This window comes from Poecile atricapillus, chromosome W (assembly GCF_030490865.1).
Source record: "Poecile atricapillus isolate bPoeAtr1 chromosome W, bPoeAtr1.hap1, whole genome shotgun sequence".
NCBI classification, from domain to species: domain Eukaryota; kingdom Metazoa; phylum Chordata; class Aves; order Passeriformes; family Paridae; genus Poecile; species Poecile atricapillus.
In genome coordinates, this window is record NC_081288.1 from 1,121,640 (window position 1) to 1,131,886 (window position 10,247).

The window sequence follows — 10,247 nt, forward strand, 5'->3', positions numbered from 1 at the left end:
TACCGCGGTGCGAGCCTCGGGGCTCAGAGACTCCCTGGGGACACGCGGGGACACGGAGTGAGCGGTGGGGACACGCGGGGACACCCGGGGACACGGAGTGAGTGGTGGGGACACGCAGGGACACGAGGGGACACGGTGCTGACCGCGGTGCGAGCCTCGGGGGCTCAGAGACTCGCTGGGGACACGGGGGACACGGAGTGAGCGGTGGGGACACGCAGGGACACCCGGGGACACTCGGGGACACCCGGGGACACGGTGCTGACCGCGGTGCGAGCCTCGGGGCTCAGAGACTCGCTGGGGACACGCGGGAACACGGGGGGACACGGGGTGAGCGGTGGGGACACGCGGGGACACCCGGGGACACGGGGTGAGAGGCGGGGACACGCGGGGACACGGGGTGAGCGGTGGGGACACGCGGGGACACCCGGGGACACGGTGCTGACCGCGGTGCGAGCCTCGGGGCTCAGAGACTCGCTGGGGACACGGGGGACACGGAGTGAGCGGTGGGGACACCCGGGGACACGAGGGGACACCCGGGGACACGGTGCTGACCGCAGTGCGAGCCTCGGGGCTCAGAGACTCGCTGGGGACACGCGGGGGACATGGAGTGAGCGGTGGGGACACGCGGGGACACGAGGGGACACGGGGTGAGAGGCGGGGACACGCGGGGGACACACGGGGTGAGTGGCGGGGACAGCAAGGGACACGCCAGGGGGATGCGGAGTGAGCGGCGGGGACACGCGGGGACACGCGGTGGGACACGGAGTGAGCGGCGGGGACAGAGGGGGACACGCGGGGACACACGGGGGACACCCGAGGACATGGGGTGAGAGGCGGGGACACGCGGGGGGACACGGAGTGAGCGGCGGGGATAGAGGGGGACAGCGGGGGACAGCGGGGGACACGCGGGGACACGGGGTGAGAGACAGGGACACGGGGGGGACATGGAGTGAGAGGCGGGGACACGCGGGGGGGACACGGGGTGAGTGGTGGGGACACCCGGGGACACGGAGTGAGCGGCGGGGACAGCGTGGGGACACGAGGGGACACGTGGGGACACACGGGGGACACGGGGGGACACACGCGGGGACACACGGGGGACACGGGGGGACACGCGGGGACAGCGGGGACACGGAGTGAGCGGCAGAGACACGCGGGGACACACGGGGTGAGCGGCGGGGACACGCGGGGGGACACGCGGGGACACCCGGGGACACGGGCGGAGGACATGGAGTGAGCGGCGGGGACAGAGGGGGACAGCGGGGACACAGGGGACACAGGGAAGTGAGCGGCGGGGACACGCGGGGGGGACACGGAGTGAGCGGTGGGGACACGCGGGGACACGGAATGAGCGGCGGGGACACGCGGGGGGGACACGGGGGGGACACGGAGGGGGACATGGGGTGAGCGGCGGGGACACGCGGGGGGACACAGGGTGAGCAGCAGGGACAGAGGGGGACACCCGGGGGACATGGAGTGAGCGGCGGGGACACGCGGGGACACGGGGGGGACATGGAGTGAGCGGCGGGGACACGCGGGGGACACCCGGGGGACACGGAGTGAGAGGCGGGGACACGCGGGGACAGGGGGGAACACGGATTGAGAAGTGGGGACACGCGGGGACACGCGGGGACACGAGGGGGGACACGGGGGAACACGGATTGAGAAGTGGGGACACGCGGGGACACGTGGGAACACGAGGGGGGACACGCGGTGAGCGGTGGGGACAGCGAGGGGGTGATCGCTGGAGATGGACCCGGGTGGGATTCCCAAGGAATGTCCCCAAAATGTCCCCAAGATGGGATTCCCAGGGAATGTCCCCAAAATGTCCCCAAGATGGGATTCCCAGGGAATGTCCCCAAAATGTCCCCAAGATGGGATTCCCAGGGAATGTCCCCAGGGTGGGATTCCCAGGGAATGTCCCCAAACAGGGCTGTGCCCGAGCTGGAATTCCCAGGGAATGTCCCCAGGGTGTCCTCGTGCTGCCATTCCCAGGGAATGTCCCCAAGCTGTCCCCGAGCTGGAATTCCCAGGGAATGTCCCCAGGGTCGGATTCCTAGGGAATGTCCCCGACCTGGGATTCCAAGGAATGTCCCCATGCTGGAATTCCCAGGGAATGTCCCCAAGCTGTCCCCAGGGTGAAATTCCCAGGGAATGTCCCCAAGCTGTCCCCAGGGTGAAACTCCCAGGGAATGTCCCCGCTTGGAGCCCCCCGGGGATGTCCCCAAGCGGGGTCCCCCTGGGGCCACCCCAAAGGGAATTGTCACATCCCCCCTGTCCCTTCTGGGGGTCCCTCTGTGGGACAAGGCTGTGCCCGTGGGGTGGGAGGGGACACCGTGGGGACACCGTGGGGACACCCTGGGGATGTCCCGGCTCCGGGTGGGGACACCGTGGGGACACCCTGGGGCTGTCCCGGGCGGTGACACCGCGGGACTGTCCCTCTCCGGGAGGTGACACCTCAGCTCTGTCCCCCCTCCCCGAAGTGACATCTCAGCTCTGTCCCCACTCAGGACGGTGACACCTCAGCCCTGTCCCCCCCCAGCAGGTGACACCACAGCTCTGTCCCCCCCCGGAAGGTGACACCGTGGGGCTGTCCCGGGTCCAGGGGGTGACACCACAGCCCTGTCCCCACTCAGGACGGTGACACCCTAGCCCTGTCCCCCCCCCCGGGAGGTGTCACCCCATCCCCATCCCCACGCTCACCCGTGGGGCAGCCAGCTCTGGATGTGCCCGGAAGGTGACAACGTGGGGCTGTCCCCACTCAGGACGGTGACACCTCAGCTCTGTCCCCCCCCGGAAGGTGACACCGTGGGGCTGTCCCGGGTCCAGGGGGTGACACCACAGCCCTGTCCCCCCCCGGGAGGTGACACCCCAGCCCTGTCCCCCCCCAGCAGGTGACACCACAGCTCTGTCCCCCCCCGGGAGGTGACACCCCAGCCCTGTCCCCACTCAGGACGGTGACACCCCAGCCCTGTCCCCCCCCCGGGAGGTGACACCCCATCCCCATCCCCATCCCCACGCTCACCCGTGGGGCAGCCAGCTCTGTCCCCCCCCGGCAGTGACACCGTGGGGCTGTCCCGGGTCCAGGGGGTGACACCCCAGCCCTGTCCCCCCCCCGGGAGGTGACACCCCAGCCCTGTCCCCCCCCCCCTGCAGTGACCCCATCCCCATCCCCACGCTCACCCGTGGGGCAGCCAGCTCTGGATGCGCCCGATCAGCCCCAGGGACGGATCCACGTGGCAATAGCAGGAGCCGGCGGTGGCCACCACCACCACCATCCAGCTGGAGGGTGACGCGGGGTACACCCCACTCAGGAAACTGTTCTGTGGGGACAGCGGTGTCACCCCAACGCCGGGGGTCGCGCCGGGGCTCTCGGGGAGGGGGACACGAGGGTCTCCGAGCTCACCTTGGCGCGGACCAAGCGTTTTTTCCACGAGTGGACGGCGGCCAGGTAGAGCTGGCGCACGGCCTCGCGGCTCAGCTGGAAGTCCAAGCCCTCGGGGGTGACGGTGAACTGGAAAGCCACGGCCTGGTGAGCCTCCGCCATGCTGGGGACACGCTGGTGGCACCTGCGGGGGGACAGAGGGGACGTCAGAGAGGGGACGGGCACGCCACGAGGGTGGGTGACATCATGGGAGCGGTGGGTGACACCCCGGGGGCGGTGGGTGACATCTGGGGACGGGCACACCACGAGGGTGGGTGACATCCCCGGGGGTGGGTGACATCCCGGGGATGGTGGGTGACATCCCGGGGGTGGTGGGTGACATCCCCAGGGGGTGGGTGACATCCTGGGGCGGTGAGTGACATCGTGGGTCAGTGGGTGACACCCTAGGGGGGTGGGTGACATCCTGGGGGGGATAAGTGACATCCCGGGAGTGGTGAGTGACACCCTGGGAGCGGTGGGTGACACCCCGGGGACGGGCACAACCGAGGGTTGGTGACATCCTGGGGTGGTGGATGACATCGTGGGTCAGTGGGTGACATCCCGGGGTCAGTGGGTGACATCCTGGGGGCGTTAGGTGACACCCCGGGGACAGTGGGTGACATCCCGGGGACAGTGGGTGACATCCCGGGGTCGGTGCCACCACAGCGGTGCCACCACAGCGGTGTCACCGCGGTGTCGCAGCCCCGTCACGTGGCGCTGGCCCTGTCCCCACTGAGGGAAGGGTCAGCGCTGTCACCGCGGCCACCACCGGCCCCGGAGGGGACAACGGGGAGGACACCCCGGTCTCTGTCCCTGTCCCTGTCCCTGTCCCCTGTCCCTGTCCCCTGTCCCTGTCCCTGTCCCCTGTCCCCGTCCCTGTCCCCTGTCCCTGTCCCCTGTCCCCTGTCCCTGTCCCCGGTCCCTGTCCCGGTCCCTGTCCCTGTCCCCTGTCCCTGTCCCCGGTCCCTGTCCCGGTCCCTGTCCCTGTCCCCGGTCCCTGTCCCCGGTCCCTGTCCCCTGCCGGACCCCGCAGGTGGCACCTGTCCCCTGCCCCGTGTCGCCGTGTCCCCTGCGGGAGTGAGGGACAGGCGGCACGGACACAGCCGGGGGTGGCACTGTCACTGTCACCACCGGGGGTGGCACTGTCACTGTCACCACCGGGGTCCCGGGGGTGTCACCGGCACTGTCACCAGGGGGGTCCCACACTGTCACTGTCACCACGGGGCTGGCACTGTCACTGTCACCACCGGGGGTCTCTGGGGGTGTCACAGTGTCACTGTCACCGCGGGGGTCCCGGGGGTGTCACACTGTCACTAGGGGGGTCCCACACTGTCACTGTCACCACGGGGGTCCCGGGGGTGTCACACTGCCACTGTCACCACCAGGGCTGGCATTGCCACCACGAGGGTCCCGGGGCTCCCACACTGTCACTGTCACTGTCACCAGGGATGTCCCACACTGTCACTGTCACTGTCACCACGGGGCTGGCACTGTCACTGTCACCCGGGGGGTCCCCTCCCCGCTCCGGGGGTGTCACAAAGCCCCCCCCAGCTCTGGGACCCCCGGGGTGGGCACAGCCAGTGGGGGGTGCGACCCCCGTGTCCCCCTCCGGCGGGTGGCCCTGTCCCCCGCTGTCCCCCCGTGTCCCCCCACTGTCCCCCGTGTCCCCCGCTGTCCCCCGTGCCCCTCGGGCGGGTGACCCTGTCCCCCCGTGTCCCCCCGGCGGGTGACACCCGTCCCCTGTGTCCCCCGGTGTCCCCCGTGTCCCTCGGGCGGGGTGGCACCCGTGTCTCGCTGTCCCCCGTGTCCCCCCGTGGCGGGTGGCCCTGGCCCGTCCCCCGCTGTCCCCCGTGGCGGGTGGCCCTGTCCCCCGCTGTCCCCTGTGGCGGGTGGCCCTGTCCCCCGCTGTCCCCTGTGGCGGGTGGCCCTGTCCCTCGCTGTCCCCCGTGGCGGGTGGCCCTGCCCCCCGCTGTCCCTCCCGCACCTGGTTGGCGGGTGGCCCTGTCCCCTCGTGTCCCCCCGTGGCGGGTGGCCCTGTCCCCCGCTGTCCCCGCCCAAGGTCACGGCGGCTCCGGGCCCCGCCCGCCCCACGGAGCCCCCGAGCGGGGCCGGGCCCCGTCCCGGGGGTCTCGGGGGGGCGGCGGGGCCGGGACCCCCGGATTTGGGGGGGGATCCAGGGAGGGACCCCCGGGCCGGGCGGGGCGGTGGGGGCGGGGGTCTCTCCCCACGGACACCGCCCCGGGGTGGGTGGGGAGGGGGTTTGGGGGGTACCGGGGGTGTCCCCGAGCCCCCCGGGCCCGGTGCGCGCCCCCTCCCCAGGGCCCGGTACCTGCGGGGGCGGCGGCTCCGGGGGACGGCGGCTCCTGCGGCAGCCGGTAACCGGACACCGGACACCGGCACCGGGCGTGCCCCGAGCGGCTGCGGAGCCGCTCCGCCCCCCCGGGGGGACCGCGACACCGGGGGGGACAGCGACACACCGGGGGGGGACAGCGACACACCGGGGGGAACCCCGGGCTGGGGACAGGGACACCGGGCGGGACAGCGACACCGGGGGGGACAGCGACACACCGGGACGGGCAGCGGGGACCCCGGCGTGGGGACCGCGACACCGGGGGGGACCCCGACACAGCGGTGACCCCGGGGGGACCCCGATCCCGCGGCGGAACGCGAATCCCGGGATGCGGAGCGGTGTCGCGGGATGAGGGACGGTGACATGTCGCGACAGGGACGGGGACATCCCGGGATGAGGGACGGTGACATGTCGCGACAGGGACGGGGACATCCCGGGATGAGGGACGGTGACATCTCGGGACAGGGACAGGGACATCCCGGGATGAGGGACGGTGACATCTCGGGACAGGGACCGGGACATCCCCGCGGGTCCCGTGTCCCGCCCGGGGTGACGGGACAGGGATGGACAGAACCGGGACAGAACCGGGGTGGGACGAGGTCCCGGGGGGACAGTGGGGAGAAAGGGGACAGAGGGGGACAAGAGGGGACAGTGGGGACAGTGAGGACAGAGGGGACAGAGGGAGTGGGGACAGTGGGGACAGTGGGGACAGAGGGGACAAGAGGGGACAGTGGGGACAGAGGGGACATCGTCATCCCGAGGGTTGTGGCAGCCCCGGGGGGATCCACATCCCGGGACAGGGACACGGGACACGAACCTGGGACAGGGACACGGGACAGGGACAGGGACACGGGACAGGGACCCAGGACAGGGACACGGGACACGGGACAGGGACAAGGACCCGGGACAGGGACACGGAACAGGGACACGAGACAGGGAGAGGTGACAGTGACAGTGACCCAGGACAGGGACAGGGGACAGGGACAGGGGACAGGGACACGGGACAGTGACAGTGACCCGGGACAGGGACAGTGACCCGGGACAGGGACACGGGACAGGGACAGTGACCCGGGACATGTGACAGTGACCCAGGACATGGGACAGGGACGGTGGCTCTGCCGCGGGCTCCGGGGGTTCGGGGTGTCCGTGCCCCGGGCAGTGGCCGCTGTCCCCGTGTCCCTCTCGTCACCTCCCCCGTGCCCGCTGTCCCCTGCTGCAGGCACTGCCTGGCCCCTGCTTGTCACCTGCTTGTCACCTGGTTGTCACCTGCCCGACACCTTGAGTGTCACCTGCCTGTCCCCTGCCCGGTGTCCTGACTGTCCCCTGTCCCCTGTCCCGGCTGTCCCCTTGTCCCCTGTCCCCACCCTGAAGGGACACGGGGAGGGGTCCCCCAGCAGCCGGGACCCCCCCGTGTCACCCCCCAGTGTCACCCCCAGTGTCACCCCCGTGTCACCCCCAGTGTCACCCCCCGTGTCATCCTTGTGTCACTCCCGTGTCACCCCCCGTGTAACCCCACCGTGTCATCCCCAGTGTCACCCCCCGTGTCACCCCCCGTGTCACCCCCAGCCCCCCTCGCTCCGCCCCACGGTGATTGGGGGTCCGGGGGGGGCCGGATTTGAGGGGTGGGATTTGGGGAGGGGGAATTTGGGGGGTGGGATTTGGGGGGTGGGATTTGGGGAGGGGGAGATTTGGGGAGCTGAAAGAGGAGGGGGAATTTTGGGGAGGGGATTTGGGGAGGGGCAAGAAGAGGCGGGAATTTGGGGAGGGGGAGATTTGGGGAGGGATTTGGGGTGGGAATTGGGGAGGGAGGATTTGAGGGTGGGATTTGAGGGGTGGGATTTGAGGGGTGGGATTTGAGGAGGGGGGATTTTGAGGGGTTGGATTTGGGGAGGTCAGAATTTGAGGGTGGGATTTGAGGACGAGAGATTTGGGGAGGGGAGGATTTTGGGGTGTGGGATTTGGGGAGATTGGGGGTGGGATTTGGGGAGGGGCGATTTGGGGTGGGATTTGAGGGGTGGGATTTGGGGAGGTCAGAATTTGAGGGGTGGGATTTGGGGAGGGGGAGATTTGGGGTGGGATTTGAGGGGTGGGATTTGGGGTTGGGGAGGATTTTGAGGGGTGGGATTTGGGGAGGGATTTGGGGGGTGGGATTTGAAGAGGATTTTGGGGGTGGGATTTGAGGGTGGGAATTGGGGTGGGATTTGGGGAGGGGGCGATTTTGGGGGTGGGATTTGGGGTGGGATTTGGGGAGGGGGTGATTTGGGATGGGGTTTGGGGTGGGAATTGGGGTGGGATTTGGGGAGGGGAGGATTTTGGGGGTGGGATTTGAGGGGTGGGGTTTGGGGTGGGATTTAGGGTGGGATTTGGGGAGGGGCGATTCGGGGTGGGATTTGAGAGGTGGGAATTGGGGTGGGATTTGGGGAGGGGAGGATTTTGGGGGGTGGGAATTGGGGAGGGGGAGATTTGGGGGGTGGGGTTTGGGGAGGGGGAGATTTGGGGAGTTAAGAATTTGAGGGGTGGGATTTGGGGAGGGATTTGGGGTGGGATTTGGGGAGGGGGGAATTTGGGGTGGGATTTGAGGAGGGGGGAATTTGGGGTGGGATTTGAGGGGTGGGATTTGAGGGGTGGGAATTGGGGTGGGATTTGGGAGATGGGAACTGGGACGGGATTTGAGGGGTGGGATTTGGGGCGGGGAGGATTTGAGGGTGGGATTTGGGGAGGGATTTGAGGAGGGGGAGATTTGGGGTGGGATTTGGGGGTGGGATTTGGGGAGGGGGATTTGGGGCGGGGAGGATTTTGGGGGGTGGGATTTGAGGTGGGAATTGGGGTGGGATTTGAGGAGGGGGAGATTTGGGGTGGGATTTGGGGGTGGGAATTGGGGTTGGGGAGGATTTTGGGGGTGGGATTTGGGGAGGGATTTGGGGGTGGGATTTGAGGGTGGGATTTGGGGTGGGGGAGATTTGGGGAGGGATTTGAGGGTGGGAGGATTTTGGGGGGTGGGAATTGGGGAGGGATTTGGGGAGGGGGAGATTTGGGGTGGGATTTGAGGGGTGGGAATTAGGGTGGGATTTGGGAGATGGGAACTGGGGCGGGATTTGAGGGGTGGGATTTGGGGAGGGGGATTTGGGGAGGGGGATTTGGGGAGGGGGATTTGGGGAGGGGGATTTGGGGAGGTGAGGATTTTGGGGGTGGGATTTGAGGTGGGAATTGGGGTGGGATTTGAGGAGGGATTTGGGGAGGGGGGAATTTGGGGTGGGATTTCAGGGGTGGGATTTGAGGAGGGGGAGATTTGGGGTGGGATTTGGGGGTGGGATTTGGGGTTGGGGAGGATTTTGGGGGTGGGGTTTGGGGTGGGATTTGGGGGGTGGGATTTGAAGAGGATTTTGGGGGGTGGGATTTGGGGAGGGGGATTTGGGGAGGGGAGGATTTTGGGGGTGGGATTTGAGGTGGGAATTGGGGAGGGATTTGAGGAGGGGGAGATTTGGGGTGGGATTTGGGGGTGGGATTTGGGGTTGGGGAGGATTTTGGGGGGTGGGGTTTGGGGAGGGATTTGGGGAGGGGGATTTGGGGCGGGGAGGATTTTGGGGGGTGGGATTTGGGGAGGGATTTGGGGAGGGATTTGGGGAGGGGGATTTGGGGAGGGGCAAGGAAGAGGCGGGAATTTGGGGTGGAATTTGGGGTGGGGGGATTTTGGGGGGGTTTGGGGAGGGGGAAATTTGAAGAGTGGGATTTGGGGCGGGATTTGGGAAAGGGAATTTGGGGTTGGATTTGGGAAAGGGAATTTGGGGTTGGATTTGGGAACGGGACTTTTGGGGCGGGATTTGAGGCACGATTTGGGAAGGAGCAGGAATTTGGGAAGGAGCAGGAATTTGGGACAGGAATTTTGGACAGGAATTTTAGGACAGGAATTTTAGGACAGGAATTTTAGGACAGGAATTCTGGGACAGGAATTTCAGGATGGAATTTTAGGACAGGAATTTTGGGACAGGAATTTTAGGACAGGAATTTTAGGACAGGAATTCTGGGACAGGAATTTTAGGACAGGAATTTTGGGACAGGAATTTTAGGACTGGAATTTTGGGGCAGGAATTTTAGGACAGGAATTTTAGGACGGGAATTTAGGGAAGAATTTTGGGCAGGAATTTTAGGACGGGAATTTCGGGACAGGAATTTCGGGACAGGAATTTCGGGACAGGAATTTCGGGATGGAATTTCGGGACTGGAATTTCGGGACAGGAATTTCAGGATGGAATTTTAGGACGGGAATTTCGGGACAGGAATTTTAGGACGGGAATTTCGGGACAGGAATTTCGGGATGGAATTTCGGGACTGGAATTTCGGGAAGGATTTTGGGCAGCGCCGGCCCCAGCTCGGCGTTTATTGGTCAGAATTTTTCACATTGAAAATTTTGGGGGGTCCCGGGAGCCCCCCCGAGACCCAAAACTGCGAGGAGGGGGCGCGGGGGGGGGGGGG

The 10,247-nt window shown here is 67.2% G+C and overlaps 1 protein-coding gene across 1 annotated transcript; it reads right to left on the reverse strand.

The window, feature by feature from the left end:
- Positions 1-164: 164 nt before the first annotated feature.
- On the reverse strand, positions 165-5,964 carry LOC131591552 (carnitine O-palmitoyltransferase 1, muscle isoform-like). Its single transcript, XM_058862362.1, has 5 exons — positions 5,754-5,964; positions 3,407-3,569; positions 3,184-3,323; positions 415-474; positions 165-294 (listed from the first exon to the last, which is right to left on the reverse strand). The coding sequence occupies exons 2-5, from the start codon at positions 3,545-3,547 to the stop codon at positions 165-167; spliced, it is 471 nt and encodes a 156-aa protein (XP_058718345.1). The 5' UTR covers positions 3,548-3,569; positions 5,754-5,964.
- Between the last annotated feature and the right edge of the window lie 4,283 nt (positions 5,965-10,247).